Consider the following 21,190-nt stretch of genomic DNA (forward strand, 5'->3'; position numbering starts at 1 on the left):
AATCTCGCTCTTTAAAAGATATACGTAACATCATTTGCAGATGGAACACGATTATTGTCATTAAAGATTAATCTGGTGATTACTTCCTCAGTAGACTCAGTTAAAATGTCATGAATAATCCATATTTATTAGAACTATTGAGAAATATTTGTTGATAGTCATTTTCATTAACAGTTAATTACATTCCAAGACTGGCTGCGTGATGGGCGAGTGGTTAGCACGCAGGCCTCACAGCTAGGAGACCTGAGTTCAATTCGACCCTCTATGTGTGGAGTTTGCATGTTCTCCCTGTGTATGCATGGGTTTTCTCCGGGTACTCCGGCTTCCTCCCACATTCCAAAAACATGCTAGGTTAATTGGCGACTCCAAATTGTCCATAGGTATGAATGTGAGTGTGAATGGTTGTTTGTCTATATGTGCTCTGTGATTGGCTGGCCCACCTCTCGCCCAAAGACAGCTGGGATAGGCTCCAGCATACCCTCACGACCCGAGTGAGGATAAGCGGTATAGAAAATGAATGAATGGATGTAATAACCTGGGCTTATTTCCATTTCATTTATTTCCTTCCTGATCGACTGAAAGAAATGCGGTTCTATTGTCTCATATTGAGGGTCCATTGTGAACACCTAAATGATATCTTGCCTTATGAAGCAAAAAAGCTTGCTGCATTATCAATTCATGTAATTGCCTATTTTCTATTCAGTTTCATAAGGTATTGTGGTTGTCCTTTCATAAATCAAACTTGCTGCCCTTTGTGGGAGGCAGCATCACATCTTTGTCAGCCATCATGGATGAATGTATCTCCAAGCACACAAACACATGGCTGGTATACTCCCTGGATTGTACTGAAGTATACGGGGAAATAAGAGCAAACAGATGGTCTGCTGTACTAATTAGAAGCCCTGTTTGCCTTTTTTTATTGCATGTGTGTGTTTAGAAGTGATGCAGGCATTAAAAAGGAGGAGACATAGGACTTGCAGACCTTTTGACTAAATTAGTAGGCGGCAGAAAACACTCGCACTAATAAATATTTAATTACTTGACACCGGCATTTTTCAATTTGGGGGCAAAAATGTGTGAGTGGAATCTCAACGTTGATGTTTTGAACAAGGAGCTGTTTTTTTTGGTTTTGTTTTTGACGTGTTTGCATATTGACTGCAGAGAGATGCATCAATCTGGATGGGGCGCATGCATCCCATTCTTAATTAAGCGCAAATAAGCTCTGTGAGGGGAAACAAGACAAACACGGTTGGCCTGTGAGTTACCCAAGGGCAAGTCGTGGTTGTTGTTTGTGTAACCTGACTTCCAGGAAATTGTTTTGAACAACAGTGGCAGGAGGAAGCAAAAATAAAGAATAGGGAGGAGTGTAATGTGCAGTTCCTCTCTCAACTTGTGAATATAAACCGCCATTGTAAGAAGAACAGGATTCCATGAAGAAAAAGCTCATGCAGTGCGACTGCCAAAGAGTTACACCAACCACACATTAAAACCAATACCTAGAATGGAATTGGGGGCTAAGGAAACACACACACCAACCATAAACTCCAAAACAGCATTTGATACCCCTGCACAATTGAATGCAATCCAATACAAGAGCTGAACAAAAAGATGACAACAAATGACTCCAGGAGAAGATGAATGCATCCGTTATATCCGTCAATCAACTGACTTGTTGCTATTTTTAAAAATACAATACTATATAGGACTACCCCTCTGTTTTAAGACATTATGTATTAGTGAAATAACCACTGGTAGATTGCAATGAAAAATGATATCATATATAATGATATTATTAGCTGCTGGGTATTTGTTTGATGAATCCGCTTCATTTACCACCATTATCCAAAAATTGGCAATGGGTGATGATTACTGAGTGGGTCTATGTGTCTCCCCATGCTAGTGTATGTGTGTGTGTGTGTGTGTGTGTGTGTGTGTAAGTGACAGGGAAAAAAAGTCTGTGATGCTCCCCTTTATGCTTCAAATTTTGCATCTTCACTCTTCCATGTGTTTTCAAAAATATTTAACAAATCATGTTGTTTCGTGGTTGAGAAACAGCCTATTATTATTCCAGAAATATGCATATTTCATACCTAAATTAAGGATTCACAAGCATAGAAATGGCTAAATTAACTAATATACAAATATAAGCATTTAAAAGACGTAAATATGTTGCTGTAATGTTCGGTGAGACACATCAGGCACAATAATCCCTAATAAAAACATGGGCTACAGCCGTAAACCACGCCAAGCTACTAAACTCTGATCCCCCGACATCACTTCCTGTCCACCCTCCCACCAGAACACATTTACAGCAGCATACACTAGCATGAATCTTATATATGTCTTAAATTGCTTTTTTTTGTTATTTTATCTACTGTATACACTATAGGGGTGTTTGTCATGTCTAGAGGGCTCTAATAATGTAATTTTTAAAATTTGTAATGTTCCTACTTTGTGGAAATTCACTTATTACAGTTGGGTCTGCAACCGATTAACAACAATAAATGAGGGATTACTGTCCATATTACATTTCTTAATAGGAAAGGCGAATATTTTTCCTATCTCTATGCATACTATTCATCCATATATATTAACATGAGCTCATGACTGACCCCGTGTTTTTGGGGTTGATACGGACACATTAAACCAAATTAGCTGCACAATGTACAGAAATTAGTGTTATAGTACATAAGCAACAACACCCATGTGTTTTGTTTTTTTGTGGATTAAAAGAGGGTGCGTTTGTCCTTGGCATAAACAAGGAGCCGATAACAACAACAAAACAGCACCAGTAATTGGTACTTGTTGTTTTTGCTGTACTGCCTTAAATGTCCCAGTTGCTTGCAGCTCTCACAAACAATGCTGCTGACGATGAGATTCTTTTCTTTTTTTTTTCTTAAATGACAATACCATTCACAGAATCACCACAAGCATACTCACACGATGTATTAATAATGCAGATTCACTGGAAAATGTATGTAGTAAGCAAGCACACAGACTAATATATAAACACCGATAAAACACCACTAGGTGACTGTATCACTCTGCCGACACCTTCCTGTTTGCGCTCCATCATGTGTCTGCAACCATGAATGCTCCAATTAATGCCTTGAATTAACTGCTTAATTTCTGGGTATGTGATATTCACAAGCAAATAACCACTGGGGTCTCTAATTAAACACAAAGCAAACAGTTTTGTCTGAGAAACTTGCTTTGCATCCACACACTGATCTGTTTAATGGAGTAACTAAGTAAATCTGCCGGACCATGTTCACCTGCCGTCAGTAACACGTAGATCTTAGTGTTGTCTGCATAGTTGTGCTGGGATACGCTGCAGCTGCGTATTAACTGGCCTAAAGGAAGCATGTATAGATTGAAAAATGGTGGTCCCAGGGTTGATCCCTGGAGAACCCCATAGCCAGTTGGTCTGAGACACAGTTACCAATTCCAACAAAGTACCAGTACCAATTGATAGTAATAACAGATATTCCCTCCCATTTTTCTAACCTCTGTAATAAGATCACATGGTCAACTGTGTCTAATGCAGCACTCAGATCTGTACTTTGCTTTATTTTACTTTTATTATGTAAATTAAGTGTTTAGCTTGTATATGATGGTTTTGTGCTGGCAATAGTTGAACATCTGCGCAGTCAAATGTCCCTAATAGTGCCTGACAGTGTTTGCAGCGAGTAGCTGTGATGATGTGCTGATGTTCACCTTTGCTGATGCATTACTTCTTTAGTCTCCGCCCCCTTCTCACAGTCAGCATATCCATTCTTAAACACCCCAGCAGCAGCAATCACTTGTTTGCACTTGATTTGTTGCATTAGGTCAAACATTATGCACTGTGCCAAAGTCGTATTAGAACACCATGTTTGCCAACCTTCACCCCATCTACCTCTAAAAAAACACACACACACACACATAAACCTACTCTTGGCAACATTATGTGTGTCATTAGTGCTGACCCAGATGCTCTAAAACGCATGTGACTGCACTGCATTGCTTTCCCAGAATAACTTCCCTTCACCTTATTACACAATGATAATATTTAATGACCTCAGGCAGGAAAATGCAGGGGAAAAAGTGTGTCTGTGTGTGTGTGGGGGGGGGGGGGGGGCGGGGTTAAAGCAATTTAAGGCAAGTGATAGTAGGGATAAGTGAGACCAATGCAAAAACACACTCAATTAGGCAAGGCCATGTCAGAAATTCTGCCCAGAGAGATATTCATTTATCCATATGTTTATTATTATGGTTGCAGTGGTATACAAACTACATGACATCATCCATAGTTTGCACAACAATAATGAACACAATGTTCACTATAATGGCAAATAACTGCTGCTGCACCAGCTTAGCATTAGGAGACATTTTTAAGACACCACCATTTTTTACACCACTGCAAACTACAATAACAAACCTGTGCATTTGTGTCATGCAGGTGTGCCTAATGAATTGACCCCCATTGTGTGTTCCATTCAGGTGAGCATCATCCAGTGAGTCGTGCAGCCTGCAGCAAATAGTGTGCACATTACACAACAATGCAATGTGTAATGCACACATAGTGGAGGAAGATAAAGCTGAGACGCATGGTGATGATGATGCATCCATCGGGATGTATTCATTTTCTGTCTGACTTACCCTCTGCGGCCAAAGAGCACCGGAGCAGGAGTAAAAAGATCCCCGCAGACAGCACACACTTTGCAGGCATGCCCAACGCTCTGCTCCGCCACCTGCTCCTTCTTCTTGCACGCTTCCCCTCTCCTCCTCCTCCTCCTCCTGCATCCCTGCCCGGGTGCAACGAGCACCAAGTGGCCGCATTCGGGTCCGCTGTCCCGGCTTGCCCTGTCTCACACCTCCTCTTCCACCTCCTCAGACCGGCAGCCATATCCGGTGGATGAGTTGCTGAAGTTTGGTGCGTAAATAATGCATTGGGATCAGGCTACCGTGGGCTTGTGATCCGGTCGTGCGTCCAGGGCTGCAGGCGGGGAGAGAGGGAGGAAGGGTGGGGGGGTGCAGGGTGCAAGGGGCTTTGTTGATGCTGCGTTGAAGCCAGCGGAGGAAACGAGCTCTATGGATCTGCTCTGCTTGGTCCACCCATCCTCACCATCATCATCATCATCATCATTTGCGCAGGGCTGCAAAGGTTTGGATTGTGGTTGCAACTTCCGGTGTCCTACAGATGCATGAACACCTTCATATGTGTAAGGAAGACGAAGAAAAGTTAAAAATCTGCTGGGCGAACTGCACGCAGCTTCATTTGTCAATAACATATCTACCATTAACAGCATTTGAATGCGCATCAATACCTTACATGCAACTACAGCAGTGGACGATAATGCCATACCTGTCGTCACCACAAGGTGGCAGCACAGACCGACAAGAGAAACAGTATGGTTCATGTGCCTGTGACTTACAGTATTAGATTGTATTCAATAAGATATTATGTAGCACAGCAATTAGCAATTATATTTTAATTATCATTATTACCACAAAAGTAGTTATAGAATTATACTAAAAATTAGGGCTGACAATCGATTAAAATATTTAATCGTGATTAATCACATTTTGTCCATAGTAATCGCAGATAGAATTGAGTGTTTATCTATCATAAGCAGGGATGTAAATCTCTATGCAACTGTATATATCTGTTTATTTGTAAATAAATGATTGACATGTCTGCGTGTTATGTTTTTCCAATCTGTAACAGCAAATCAAAGGGAAAAGGCCAACATCAGCTTTGACATGTGCTACTATAAACACATTTTTTCCATAGAAAAAAAATAGCAAATTAATCTGTTCCAACTGCCAACATCATACAAGCTTTGGGAGAAGTTAAAGGAGACCAATTTCTGGACTATGAAAGCAGTCAAATGACTGCTATGGGCAATACTTGTATACAACGTGAATTATCATTAAAAAGATCTAAGAATAAATTGTTGGGCTCTTGCACCATCATTCGTCTGGCTTTTGCTGTCATGTGTCTAGAGCAAAGTTCATTTTTGAGTGGCATTACGACGTTTCTCCATGACATCATCCCATTGGAGCATTTCTTGAACAGCACATCTACTGTGGGTCCTGCAGTTTCTGTAAAGGCATTGTAACAGACGCCTGACTGTCCACACTGGGCCATCTTTTGCTGTTTCATGCCGCTGTGCTGAAGGTTGTGGGACAGCCTCTTCATCCAATGGCAGGCCGAGTGCTCTTGTGATTTGGATAAGGGTTGGCCATCGAGGATCATGCAGCGATGATTCCACGTCAAAGCCATCGAAAGTGTATACAAGGTGGTGTCTACAACAAGGTGCAGCAAGTGTGGAACTCGATGTTTCCAGTTGCTATTTTTTTTTTGGCAGGGGGGGGGTCTCTGAACTTATTTCTGAATCACTCTCAGAGCTACAAGAAGCTTCTTCCAAACACATTACTCACTGAACCTTCTTCCTCCTCATAACATTTTCTTGCTATTCATCATTTTTGTCTCTCCGGTTTAGAGTGAAGCTATAACTTGGCTCAGAAGGTTGGCAGTTTGATCTTCGCTCCTTCGTCGTTGTGTCCCTCGGCAAGACACTTCACCCATCTTGCCTCCTGTGCTGCCCACACTGGTGTATGAATGTGAATGAAAGTTTTGGTGGTGGTCGGAGAGATGGTGGGCACAAATTGGCAACCACTTTTCCGTCAGACTACCCCAGGGCACCTGTGCCTACAGATGTACATTACCACTCACTGCCAGTGTGTGACTGAGGAATGAATGAATAATGGCTTCACTTCATTGCGAAGTGCTATAAAACCTAATCTGTTATTATTATAACAAGGGGGGAGTTTGACAGAGCATAAAAAACAGCAGTGCAGGGAAAATGTAGCAAAACATAGTGACACCGTACAACAGCTGTAAATAGTTTGATTTGTATTAATTACCTTTTATATCACTTTGTAATACATTGATTTGTATTACCTTGATTTTGCAGTTTCTCTTGAGTGCTTTTAAACCTGGAATTTCCCCTGGTGGGACTAATAAAGGCAACTGTAAAAATCTGGAACAAGCTGTAAAAAGCTTGCGGTCAATTCGACTGCTATGGTAATTCTAGGTAGTATCTGCTCATATCTCATTGTGTTTTGAAACACTGATCAATATCAGTATCGGCCGATATTCAAGGTTGCAATGTCGTATTGTATCGGAAGTGAAAAAGGAGACCCCTACTATTTTCCAAAAATGCTGTAGATCAAAAGACTTATATATTTTTTAATATAATAATAAAATGTAGTCAAACCAACATAAAAGATGACACCGACAGACATAACGCTTTGCATCAATAGATTTTTTTAATTCAAAGTGAATCTTAACAATAATACACCATAAAGTCTTACTTTGACACTCACCAAAAGAGTCACCTGGAAAACCCGCTTATGTGACAAAGTAGAGAAGGCTTGGTCACACCTAAATCACTGAGAACTAGAGAGGAAACACTATCGCAAACTGTAAATAGACATCACATCCATAGTTAGTTTCCCAGTCCTCATACTGTAAATATTGCACAGTGCAATTGCTACATGGCAAACTAGTGTAGCACAAAAACAAACAAAAAAAGGCTAATTAAAATAAATGGGGGGGGGGGACCCAACAAAGCCACAAAAAAACTACAGGTTTTTAAACAGTAATAGCTCAGATTTCATAATCAAGTGTATTTGATGAGCCATCTAGACAGATCATTCCATAAGTTGCAGCAAGAGATAACACAAGCTAAATGGAAATCAAACGGTAACACAGTAGCACATTGAGACTAATACAGACCCTGAATTAACAGCTCTAAAAGAATAAAACCGCAGCAGAGGATTCTCGTTTCTCCGGATATCAAAATTATTATTATAATGTTTTGTTTACAAACACTTTTTATCTGTTAAATGTTACACAAAACTTCCAAAAGAAAGGTGGTTGTCCATAAAGCAAGGAATTGGTGATGTGCAGAATTAAAACTTGAAGCTTTGATCTCCTCTTGCGTCGCATTGCTGGTGAATACTTTGGGAGGAACTACAACACACATTACATTTTCCCATGCAGATTATTTCAAATCATTTCAAGCACTTATCATCTGCCAAGTTCGTGTTCTTGTTGTCCAAAGCTTTCTTGTCCAAAATGATACTTGATTATAATATATATGTATATTTTTTAAAAAGCATACAACCATATCAGTGTTGAAACGTATCGCGCCCTTGCCTCTTGAGCGAGAAACCACAATAATAATAATCTCCTTAATGTATAAAGAAGACAAACCCAACATGCAGGAGCAGTTGATGAAGCAGAGAAGTTGATGAAGCCAGTGTTATCAAATGTGCTCCAAGCGACGCACATGCAAGCTCATGTAAAGTACACATGATCTAAGAACACTTGTGTGGTGCAATGATGGCAAAAATGTTCAAAAGTATTGCATCTGCTGTTTCAAGCCAGAGTGACGATCCAAACATGTGTGATCATATGAGAATTATTATTAAAGTGTATTATTTGTAAAAACAACACCACTCTGCGTGATCTTCTAATGTTTCTACTGAGCTGATCAGAGGAGAACATGATAAAGACCTATCTTGGATTTCCTAATTTTCTGGTCGGTCGGACGCTTTAAATCATATATATGGACAAAAGTCATGGGATCACTGATCAATTGCAGTTGGACAATTCTATGCTTCCAAGTTCGAGACAAGACCCATAGTTTTTGCTTGGGTGTCCAAGAACCCCCAAAAACAACTTGAATGGTAGCTCTGTTGGTAAGTCCGATTTTAGCCATCTTTTTTTCTTGGATTGCTCTTGAGCTGCCACTTTTATACAGATCCCGCAAGACTAACAGGAGAACACAAAAACACGCTATTCTGCAATAACAACAGGGTGGGTCAAGAGTCACATGTTAAGACTTTGCTTACTGTGCTGGCCCGATTCAGGGAACCGAGCCAAAAGAAAGAGTTCCCATCACTAATACGATCAGCGCCGAAGCAAAAGCAGGAAGATGTTAATGTTTCACTGACAACAAACATTCAATCCTCCCGCATACATCGCATCAGACACCGGCACTGATATCGACATGCACCTAATGATCTGATGTAAAATGCTGTATTGCTGTGTGAAAGCGCACACGATTGTGGGTTCTGTATAAAACGTGAAGCTGCATACATGCCGCCTTCTACGAATGCTGTATATTTCTGTGTAAGAGGTTATTCTCTCAGGGTGAGGTCCAAGATTAGTGACCTCTGAGCTCACAAATGGATTGGTTGAAGGTCTCACCAGATGAGTGGAAGCTGTTAAAAGCTGAAATGTGAAATTAACACCACAGTTTGATCCATTTTAACAACGCAGTGTGTCCCAATACTTATGTCCATATCGTGTACATACAAACTATAATTGTCAAGCGTTCTTCCTCCTTAAAGCATTGAGCAATGACCATCTGGACTGTTCTGAATCTCAAGGCACATACACAGTGCTGCTCACACTGCTTCAGTTTCAGTAAGGACCACGCGACATCAGCCGCTTTGCAATGAAAACATCATCAAAGAAAAGCGGGGGGAGGGGGGCAAACGGTCAGAACGCAAGGCAAAATTCCTCTTACCGCTTATAACATTGAACAGATAAAAACATTCCAATAATAATAATAATAAATAGTAGTTCAAATTAGTTGTTTTTAGGGAGTGTAATCATTCCTTTCGGCCACATATTTTCCTATCAGCCTTCCTTTGTGGTGAGTGATCATTTTAACATGCACTTTTTTCCCATCTCCTGCACTGGTTAAATTGATCCTGCAAGCTACAGTTTTTTCTATATGTGTACAAAAACGTCAATATGAAAACATACAAAAATTAAGTTATACATCAATAAATCATGTATGCAGTGATGAGCCCGAAAAGGATAAAATACTGATGCAAAACATACACACACGCACACGCACACCCCGAGAAACAACAATTGCAACTAGTGTTCATTATCAGCAATACAGTAGTTACAATGACACTCCAAATAGGAACACACAAATAAAATCAAAACCACTTCTATTTTAGATAATTAGGGACCTACACAAAAAAAGGTTCAAACTCAAAAGAAACCACCTAATTTCACAGCTATTGAAGTGGCAATCATCGTTTAGCAGCTTATCTATGATACATTCAAGAAAGAAATGATACGACTTATTAATTGCCCAATAAGCTAGACAAAACCTCTGCCGCTTTTTTTCTTTTTTTTTTTTGTTTAAATACATTTGTTTGTTTTGATCCAACCCCATTCTACGACAATGGTATTAAGTGAGGTTTACGCAAACAAGAGTAGCTACCTTGCTCAGGAAAATGAATTACAGTCTTTGGTGCTGCCAAGCAACTTCATATGAAATTAAAGACAAAAATATTCACGCAAATAACAAAGAAATGAAACAGATAAACACACAGGTAACAGATCTACATACATACATATATATATATATATATGTGTGTGTGTATCTATATATGTATATTGTATATCGCCATCTGCTCCCTCCCACTGCATGTATATATACATATACAATAGATATACATATATAATATACATATGCATACACACACAAAGACTACCGTATATGTGTGTATGTATATATATATATATATATATATATATATATATATATATATATAGCCTCCCTGACGGAATGTTTAAAATAAGCAGTTGACATAGAAAAGCCTTTAGCCGTTAACAAATGTAAAGGGAAAAAGTTAGCTTTGTCACACATGCATAAATGAGAGCATTGCACACAATTGACTCATACCTTATCAAGCATTGGTACTAGATACTCTAGCTCTACAATATACGTCCATATATGTGTGTATATCGAATACTGCATGGTTTGCTCAGGTTTAGAAAACACGCCATACCGTGAATGAATTTGGATTTTTATCTTTACCTAGCCAAAGCCATGCCCACACACGTCTAAAACATCGAATCAACAAAGTGAGAAATGAGTATATGAAGACGGGTGGGGAGGAAAAGGCGACTATTTAGATTGTATTGCAGTTTCGTCATACAGTACAAATACTGTGAGTAATAATAAGTGTTTCACTAAACAGAAAGTGATTATCAAAGTTGAAGCAATACTTGCACATTATACACAGGTTCATTCAGAAAAGGGGGAAGAACAAAAGCTCTCCTTAATGAAAACAGCAACCATTCGCAACAGCAAAACATGCTGTTTTTCTTGCATGAAAAGGAATAGTAACTCACTACACAAGTAAATATACACCGACTCCAAATCATAAGCACGGCTATCTGCGATACATCACATCCATGCAGGCTATGCATGGACATATACACATGTGCATATATATATATAATCATATATATACACACACACACGTGAGTGTGTATATATATATATATAACTATTTACTCACACACATATGCACACACACTCACACATAGGATGCATTGAGCGATTGGAATTTCAAGTGCTGCAGTCCGGTACATTAATAGTCATGTATATAGTCATATATAAGTAGTAACATGAACAATATGTAAGGCACTATGGCTGGGGACAGTTATACAATGCAGCGAGTCTTGTGACACAAACAAAAAGAGCAACGTCTACGCATCGTTCAGTTTACACTTTTGCTCATGCAAGACTACATGCAGCGTGAGGAACGACCCTATTTAAAATCGCATAATTGACTTTTGACATTGCGGACACCGAAAGACACTGAAAAAGTACAAATACGCCAAACGCGATACAACATACACCGTAGACAACATGTGCATCTGGCAATCTAGAGTTAGAGACTGGGATGGCTTTACAAATGTGGATGTGTCTTGCACATGTAAGAAGGCAATATAGAAAAATAGCTGGGATCAGGGGTGCAACGTCAAACTATTCAACACCGCCCCAATTATTTACCTGTTTTGAGGAGTATTCGTAGAAGATCCAATGCAAAGGTATATCAAATGTGCAAAACACATTAAGTGTGAGTTTAACTACTCATTCATTCAATCATTCATACATTATTTCCTTCAGATTTTTTGCCCAAATCATCCCCATCTCTGAAACTCTTTCTCTCTTTCTGTTTTTTTTTTTAAAGCTTGAAGTTCAATTACACCCAAGTTGACATGATTCAAAAAATAGCTTGCATTCTCTGTGGTTGTGCCATGGTTTTTCAAAATTAAAAAACCATGTTGTTTGTGATTTAAGACAGAATTCGCCCCACACACTTAGCCCTCGGGTAGTGAGAGGAGTACCTGGGCACCCATGCTCAGATGTAGGGATATTGGTTTATTTTGGTAGGGCTGAGTGGGAAACCGGCGTAGGCAGGCGAGGCAATGTAGGAATGTGGGGGGAAAAGGGGTTTGAATTGGCTTTGTGGATGTAAAGTGGGGGAGGGCAAAAGCCGGGGGTTGATGCCCACTGTGACCTGATGCACGATGCCCGCCGGGTGGGAGATACTGTAGGTGGGCTGAAGGACAGGACGTGAGGCGCCTGGGGAGGCCAAGAGATGGGCCACAGGGGCCGCCGTGACCAGAGGACCAGACGGGGGATAGGACAACAAGGTGGGTTGGGAGTGCGGGTGTCCCCCAAGATGGGGGAGGGGGCCTGCAGAGTGGTTTGGACTGCTGTGGGATAGGGTGAACGCGGGCCCGTGAATGGTAGGGGGGATGAAGGCCTGCGGTCTGCGGTGGGCAAAGTTGCCGTTCCATTCCTGGTGGCAGGAAGTGAAATGTTGGACCTGGAGAAGAGGAGGATACTTTTGTATGAGGTTGTGCCACTAGAGGGTGCTGTTCACGGTAAAACAGAAAGTGAAGCTATAAAAGGGAATGTGCACACCAGGAGACATCAACAAAAAATATATTTCTGTCTGCAACAAATTTGTTTTGCTCAACTTACGCTTATCCTGGGAAATCTCCAAAGGAGCCAACATTATGTTTTCTGGCATGTGTGGTTGTGTAAAGCATGTGGCTGCAAGTTCTCACCTGCCCAAAGCCTATGGGCTGCTGTTGCTGGGGCTGGAATGAAGGTGTGATCTTCTGCGAACGGTTTAGGAGAGGAGTAGTGTGATGATGATGACGCCCAGAAGCACCTCGCCCTTTGGACTGGAATGAAGACTCCAAGACTGTTGAAACAAAGACAGAAGATGAGGAGCACATTCATTTCTCAGTCTAATTTCGACCAAGGGCTCAAATGCAAGAGCACCTCAATGCTAAATGTAGATGACATGAAACAACAATTGTGGCAGGAGGCTTTATCAGTTGTTGTCTATTTTAGAAGTTTGCTCAGTTCCAAATCTTTAAAACGCGGCAGCATCTGTCCTCTGAATATGATCTAGAATGATTATAAATAGACATGTTTGGGGGATCAGAGAAGAGCTGGTAACTAAGCTCTCATCGAGCTTATAGTGAGGCCAGATCATCAGCTATAAATATAGCTGGTAGCCCTGAAATAGCAAGCTGTGCCCTTTTCTGTGGGGCTGCAGTTGCTGGTTTGAGGTGATGCCTTTGACATGAAAGGTGATAGGACGGTATGATATTCTGTGAAAGAATTAAAGAGCAACCTCTCCTAACCCCAACTTTGGAATATAAAATGAGGTGGTCTTAAGGAACATTCAGCAAAGAGACATTGATGTCCGACTGGCCACAGCTGTTACAAGACCTACTCATGGCATGTGCAACCCCTGAATTGAATATTCAGACATTTATGTGTTGATGACAGCCAGAACATGTTTTCTGATCATCCATGTATTGAATATTTCATTCAAGGCAAATCTCACATGCCATATGTAGCTTTATGAAGCTCACACCCACACAGATAGAAAGTCTATCAGAGTATGGTTGAAATCAGAGTAGTAACTTTTGTCAGAAAATAAAGTATCCATTCCAGAGATGAGAATAGATAAATCAGTCAGGTCACCCATAATCACCTGGGAGAACCTCTGCGGCCGACTAAGACGGCGTAATCCCAGGCCATGTGACCTGTGGAGTAGACAGCAGCAGTGGTGACTAGACTTTTGAGCTCACATGACCTAGCGATTGCTGGTCTTCTGTGTGGGCATCACCACCAACATATGCGCAAAGTCGTCATATAATTGATGAAAAACAATAATTTCATCACAATCTGGAATGTTAAAGCATGACCGATTAACACACTACATGTGATCGGCATTACCTGTGTTGCCAGGTGTTTCACTGATGCCAGTGCTGTTCTGCAGCCTCATTGGCGGTACGGCAGCTGTACGCACGATCGGCTTGCTGGGCTCGGTTTCCAGGGCAACACATGCAACATGAGGCTTGCAGTTCTGATTGCTGTTTGCGATGTAACGACGCTCTGGGAAGGGACTGTTGTTATTGCCATTGGAGGCGGGCGAGATATCCACTGTGTCGCTCTCCTGTTCGTCGTCAGACATACTGTGCAGGAGAAGCGAATGAGTGGGTGAAAAACCTCACTGACAAGAAAGACAAAATAGGTCGGTTGTGATTGTGTTCCTCATACCTGTTTGGATGTTTGCATGGTGACGTGCTGGACTGCACTGAGGCTGAAGAGCTGGTGCTCAGCGTGCTGTCAGGGCTGCTGAGAGAACAGACTCTCTCCATACTAACTGTGCTCTGACAGGCCTCACAATCTGCGCTTCCTTTACATCTGCGGGTATACAAAGAAAAAATTTAAAATGAGCTGCAGCCCTTTGTTGAGGGAACCTTGTGGTTTGTACTCACTCTCCCATCGAATGCCTTTGTGCACCCTCTTCTTCATCACTACTGATGCTGATGACGCTGACAGACGGGCTTGTTAGCTCTGAGATCACCATGGCGTGCCGCTGCTCTTGCGAAACTGAATGCTCCTCGCAGTCTGCCTCTACTTTGCAGCAGTTGTCATCATCATCCTCCTCTGCCTGCTCCGTTTCTTGCTCCTGTACAACAGCATGCTCCTCTTCTGGGCATCTAGCTTCCTCCTCCTCTGCTTCTTCCACATTCTTTGCTGTATCAGCCATCTTTGGGGACTGGCATGGTAGATTTTGGATGTTTGTGTTTTGGGAAAAGTTGCTGCCCCTATGAAACATCAAACATGTCACATCATGCCATGAAATAATAGTGCACAGTAACGCAATTCTTGTTTGGGCACATCTAATGAGGGCTAATGCAATAGCTTACCTCAAAAATGTATTTACGGTGATCCTTGTTCAGCACAGTTAATTGGTGAATATGTATTTAAGTTAATATGCATTGTATGCATAAATATGAATTGTGTTATTTGATATGCTCACTGTGATTGTGTGCATGTTCAACATTAATTAAACCATTATCATATTGTAAGCTTTTCCAGAGAGCATAATGCGGAAACAGATTTTGTACAGTATGTTTTGTGACTTTTACTCTCTCACCATAGGAACTACAAATTAAATAATTTTGCATTTGATGTAACTGAAGTTACCTTAACAGGTTTAAATATTTTTTTCTTTATATTTTCTCAAGCTGCTGCGCCGCAGGTAATCACGCACCACCCACAGGAGACCAACATTACACTTTCATAAGGCACACTGGACTAAACCATACGTACCTGTTTGTAGAAGGCTTTGCTCTTTTGTTGGCAGCTGGTTGTGGCCACACCACATGTGCAATGCCGATGTTTATAGGCTGGTGGGCGGGCATAGTAATTTGGTTGGTTAAGAATGGTTGAGGGTGGGCAATCATGGAGCTGTAATGGTTACCATGGGGACGCACTTTCCTGCATCAAGAAACAGAACATTAGAGGCAAAAGCCTTTAGCACCGTTACTGACAAAATGGTCTCAGTCCCAAAGGACAAACGTATGACTCACCAATCATTAATATTCAAGGGAGACAGCTTTGTGTGTGTTGTGTGTGTGTGCCTGTGTGTGTTGCATCACGAGTAATCCCACACAAGGGCGACTCACGGTAATTATATACTTTGAAATAACCTAACTTAAACTGATGCAAAAAGTGGGCTATCATTTGCATGTATAGCTAGCATATCTCAAGATTTTGCTTACCCCCAGTCTCCCACTCTTGGCGGCCCCACCACTGCATCAGATGCCAAAGTAGTTGCGGGTGGGGGCACTGATGTCACCTGCTGCCATGTGGGCACCAAAATCTGCTGTGCTCGGTTCGACCAGGCCTGTTTAAGTACAGGGAAGGTGAAAAAATAATTTCTACCTCATTAGAGACTAAGTTCCCAGCCTTTTGGTGGCGCTCGTCATAGCTGCTAGACATGCAACTGTGGTACCTGTGTGATAACTCCTGGTCTGATTTGGATGGGCTGGATTGGGGGCGCTTGAGTGACCAGAGGCACAGATGCCTCCATTCGAACAGAGTAGCCAGCCGGTTTCACAGTGTTTGTGGGTATCCCTGCAAAGATAAAGTAAAGACTACTTAAACTAATGACATTTACTGACCCATTTCATGTTTCCTCAATAAACCGCAATTCCCCTCCAGCAGCCCCCATGCAGTCCCAGGCCCTGTCCCTAACACCACCATGCTTGACTATCACCTCAACACAATTGTCTTGTTACTCACTTGTGTAACCAGCTATTTAGACAATAACGGCTGTGTGTTGTCATTTTCAGTGGATGATAACTGCTATGCAAGCTGTGCACTGACTACTCTAAAGCATATCCAAGTTTCATTTTTATAACAGTGTACCTTGAGAAGATAAACTGAAAAACTGAAATGTGAGAGCTGTATTATCAGTGTATGACCAGTAAAGCACAAATTGGTGTAAATAAGTGTAAAATGTACGCATCCTACCTTGAATGGTTGGGGGACATAAGATGAGTGCCTGCTGAAATGAATCATTGCCGCCGAACTGTCCACTTCCTGCTTGCAATGGTATCCCAGGGTGCATCACAGAGGGTGCAGATGGTGCTAATGCCTGAAGAACAAAACAACAACAACAGAACATTCAAAAACAGCACCTACTGCAAAATCTTGCTTGTGTAATAAGTAGTACATACAAGATTAAAAGTGTTACTTGTTAAATGCAAAACAATACAAAGACTAAACATTGCAGAGGCGCGTGCATGTCAAGCATGTGCCTCTGCTTCTGCTTTGCTACTCACGCTGTCTATAATGACATTTATTGAATATTGAGAACTGGGCCTACATTGTTCTGCAACAACTTCTGCCTGTGTTCCAGGCTTCATGCACATGATTTTAACCACAATGTCAGAAGGTTAAAATGGTTTTCCTGACAAATTCTAAATATACAGTTTAAACACAACTACCCAATAGCACAGGACATGTGACACAATATGCTTTTATTAGGTTTAATATAGAGGCTAAACAACTGTAGTATTTAAAATGCAAATGTCAGCCTTGCATTGTGTTAACATTTCATGACCCCTATTTTCATGTTTAATGATATTGATTTGGAGGCTGGCAACACTATTTAGAGGCGTTTTGCATCATAAAGCTACACTGACAGCAAAACGGTCAGCTCTTGATTTCTCCTCGGCAACAACGCAGATTTGCACTGTTGCCATGACCTCAGCAACATGACGTGATTATGTTGCCATGACAGCAGAGCGACAACACAGATAGGCAAGTCTACATTTATGAAGGCAATAAGGCCACGTTTTTTTAAAAAAAAAGTTTACCCAGAACGTTTAATATAACATTCACTACCGCACTTTGAATAGGTCTCTTACTTTACACCAGTGGTTTGCAATTATTTTCTGCTGATTTGAAATGCTATTCAGGAACTGATAATATCTATATTTATCTGGACTGTACACACTGAACTCGAAACTGAAACCAGCAAAATGCAACAAATTAGAGAGCAGTGAAGTATACAAGCCTATTCAGGAGTAAGAATTGCATGCTGAGTATGATGATTCCATACACGTGGGCCAGTCTGCATTAACAATGAGTCTTGAGTACATTTACATACATACAAAATGTGACTAAAATTGTGACGTGTGTTTACTGTATCCCTACAGTTTCATCTATGGAGTACAATAAAAGGAAATGAGTAAACACTTTCTGGATGGCTTACTTGAGGGTGGACAACAGTCATTTTGCTGAAGGGATGGTTGACTGTGGCTGCAGTACTTGCAGCCCCAGGTCTGACAAAGGGCCCCTTGCCTCGATTGGCTATCTCATACGTGTTGGGACGGGTGGAGCAAATGTCCATGATGTGGAAACATGACTTGACACTACAGGCGAAGAGGTGAAGAAGGTCAAAATTACGCCATAAGTGTAAAATGACGCCATCTCTGCTAAAGTGTGGTTGGACTCACTGGTTGCTGTGAGGGAAGTCAAGCAGGTGCTGCATTGTCACAAATGGGTGACTGAGAGCTTCAGCGGGGGCAATCCTCTCATCTGCATCGATCAGCAACATTTTCTTTAGCAGGCCTACAAACTCCCGGCGGTCTGCCTTCTCTACGAGCAAATCGCTACCTTCCAGATTCATCACCAAGTTCACCTGGAACACAAATATTTAAAATCAACCACCTTTTTTTTCTTTTAAACACAACTTTGCTATGTTATTCAATGTTAATATTATTGTAATGCCATACTGTACATATTTCCAGCGAATAAACAACTGGTCAAGGAAAGAACAGACCTGGCCTAACATCAGTGGTTGTGTGGGAGTTTCCTGTCTTCTCAGTAAAGGATGACTGAAATCTAATGTTTCTTTTTCATTTCATATTCAACTGAGGGGACTTTCACATTACAGTATTCAGTTATTCTCTCCACTTCCACATATTCTAAACATCTGCTGATGAATTTCCTTGAAATTCAGATTAGAAGTGAGAAGAGTGGTATATACATGCACTATGTCATCCAAACAGCTGAAGATGTACTTCCTCGCTTCCTTTGATTTCATCCCCGTCTCGGCCTCATGCTCATCTGTAGACTGTGAAGACATCAGAGCTTAGGTTTAGTAAGAACTTCCATACATTTGGTGGCTTTGTTTAAGAGTCGAGTCGTTCTATTGTATGACTAAAAACATGTATAAGGCGTGTTGAAGTGCCTCACCTTTAGTCTCCAAGATGCATGGTGAGGTGAGTCAGACTCTCTGCAAAAGAAACGTGTTGTCTTGGTCCCTGCATTCAATAATTGCTCTCCGGGCAAACCTTGTGTCTGAGAAATGTAGCGGATCTAGATGGAGCGAGACCAAAATCAGAAAGATAATATAGTTAGATATTATAACCAAACATAGACAATGTGCTTGTAATCATTGTAAAAGGTCAATAGCAGTGATATCATTGCGTAAAGTCCCAGACAGTCATAAACAGTGTGTGGAATGTCCACATAGCAGCCACAATGCCACAGACCTTGAAAACTGTACTTGGAGAGAAAACTGTTAAACCCAAATATCCCCGCGTTGATGCCTGACAGGTGTCAGGGTCTTTGCATGTTAACTGTGATAACAAGGTCCCGCTGCGCCCAATGCCAGATGCCTTGCTCTGTAATGATGGCTCTTCAGAGGAGTCACACACAGGTTTAAGAGAGGAGGCCAGTGAGGAGCCCAGCTGACGTCAATCACACCCAAGTGTTAAGGACAACAGGCATTAGAGATTCAGCACAAAGCCACATAAGATGTGCCACACGTCAAGTCAATGCAACACCAGTATAACCCTTCGTATGACAAAATCCTGTTATGTCACTCTGCTTGTGTACGCCAGTATGCCTGAAATTAAATGTAACATTGCAACAAGCTCAGCTCTGGGGGATTATGCCTCAAAAATTGAAAAACAGCAGCAGAGTGGAAGTGGTTTCTCAAAATGACAACAGCATAAGAGGGAAAAGTCTTGTTACAATTTTCCATGGCAGAACAACAAGGCAATGAGATGAACTTTTGAGAAAGTGGAACAAGGACACAATGTCAATGTTGAATAGCATCCAATACCAGCATGCCAATATCTTAATGTATTAAGACATTGCCAAGTGCAGTTCTGAGCCAGCAGTATCAGCCCCCTCCCCACGTGTTGCCTATAGGCACATATAGAAAACAGCTCCACATTAAATCGGCCTTACTTGCAAAGGTGGCAATGAGCTATATATATTTTTTTACTCTGTATTACAGCTGGGAGATACAGCAAAAAACGATCACAATGTATTTGTATTTTTCCCAAATCCTCCCATCTCGATTATCATCAAGATTTTGTATATCGTTTTTAACCTGTGAGCTTAATCATCAAGATCAGTACTAAAAACTAAATAAACTAAAGATTAGTTTGATTATGGATCGCTTCTTTGATCCAGTGGCCGCGCCGCTACTAGTGGCTGAACTGCTGCTACGTGTGCTGGCAGCAGCAGCAGGCAGTGCAGACCTGGTTGGCATTTTCAGACTGTTGTATAATCACTTCGGTGGTACTTAGAATGATTACAGATTGCTGTGTTGCCCGTTTTTGTTACCCGTTTTTGAGGGCACAGAATGCCGTCATACCTTGCACATCGGCTTGAGTTGCTCCACATCGCTTTGGAGATACCCAAACCACCGCCACACAATCAACAATAGGAAAACTTTTTCTCAGCAATAGCCTCATCTTCAAGGATAACTCCATGTCACAACTGACATATATTTTGCTCCCCTCAGTTCTGCATTTAGTTTTTCGGTCTGTGTCCTTCTCCGGCAAAAAAAAGTGCAGGAAAAGGTTGACTACATTTCCTGTTGTCACAGATATTTCCACCATGTCTGATGAATGTAAAATACAATGTAATATAAATATGCTCACAGGCAATATAGACCTGAAATATATAGCAATCACTAACCACGACCATATAATCATAATAAAATAACACTGGCTGCAATTGGCTGGCGACCAGTCCAGGGTGTACCCTGCTTCTCACTTCAAGTCAGCTGGGCTACGCTCCAGCATACCTCTGCGACCCTAGTGAGGATAAGCGGCATAGAATATGGCTGGATGGAAAATAACTCTGGACTGTGTGAAAAATAAACACTTCTAGTGTGCTTGCAATATGACCTGTTTAAATGCATTTATTATAGGCCATGAGAATGTTTATGTTGGAAGCATTGAATGTGTTGTTGGGTCTCTGGTCAGAGTTTATCCTTAGTCATAGCTTGAAATTCTGGTGAGTGTAAACAGGCAATGCGTTTCTGTGTGGCTGTAACTTATGTCCATGTTATCTATGCAAAGTAAAGCCTTGACTGGATTTTTTCATGTTATTACATGGTAAAATGTAATGCCATCTGTTTTCTTGGTTGACAGGAATTCTTAAAGAATTTGCAAGTCATC

At 41.2% G+C, this 21,190-nt stretch overlaps 2 protein-coding genes across 3 annotated transcripts in view; both read right to left on the reverse strand.

The window, feature by feature from the left end:
* Window positions 1-5,134, reverse strand: part of kiaa1549lb (KIAA1549-like b) — a 45,552-nt gene extending 40,418 nt beyond the window's left edge. The window contains exon 1 of one of the 2 annotated variants that reach the window (XM_058089428.2): window positions 4,642-5,134. In XM_058089428.2, coding sequence (XP_057945411.2) covers window positions 4,642-4,888 — 247 coding nt within the window. In that variant the 5' untranslated portion in view covers window positions 4,889-5,134. The remainder of the gene's footprint in view (window positions 1-4,641) is intronic. The other variant, XM_058089427.2, reaches the window with a different exon arrangement.
* Window positions 5,135-7,298: 2,164 nt separating this feature from the next.
* hipk3b (homeodomain interacting protein kinase 3b) overlaps window positions 7,299-21,190 on the reverse strand; it is a 33,171-nt gene continuing 19,279 nt past the window's right edge. Inside the window, exons 4-16 of the mRNA XM_058088641.2 lie at window positions 18,966-19,088; window positions 18,757-18,843; window positions 18,224-18,408; window positions 17,980-18,139; window positions 16,734-16,857; window positions 16,213-16,334; window positions 15,980-16,104; window positions 15,528-15,695; window positions 14,687-15,019; window positions 14,466-14,612; window positions 14,142-14,380; window positions 12,953-13,092; window positions 7,299-12,708 (exon numbers count right to left, since the gene is read on the reverse strand). Of these exons, the coding sequence (XP_057944624.2) occupies window positions 12,238-12,708; window positions 12,953-13,092; window positions 14,142-14,380; window positions 14,466-14,612; window positions 14,687-15,019; window positions 15,528-15,695; window positions 15,980-16,104; window positions 16,213-16,334; window positions 16,734-16,857; window positions 17,980-18,139; window positions 18,224-18,408; window positions 18,757-18,843; window positions 18,966-19,088 (2,424 nt within the window). The 3' untranslated portion in view covers window positions 7,299-12,237. The remainder of the gene's footprint in view (window positions 12,709-12,952; window positions 13,093-14,141; window positions 14,381-14,465; window positions 14,613-14,686; window positions 15,020-15,527; window positions 15,696-15,979; window positions 16,105-16,212; window positions 16,335-16,733; window positions 16,858-17,979; window positions 18,140-18,223; window positions 18,409-18,756; window positions 18,844-18,965; window positions 19,089-21,190) is intronic.

The sequence above is a fragment of the Doryrhamphus excisus genome, linkage group LG13 (assembly GCF_037039965.1).
Source record: "Doryrhamphus excisus strain RoL-2023G ecotype Guam linkage group LG13, RoL_Dexc_Guam_v1.1, whole genome shotgun sequence".
In the NCBI taxonomy this organism is placed as follows: Eukaryota; Metazoa; Chordata; class Actinopteri; order Syngnathiformes; family Syngnathidae; genus Doryrhamphus; species Doryrhamphus excisus.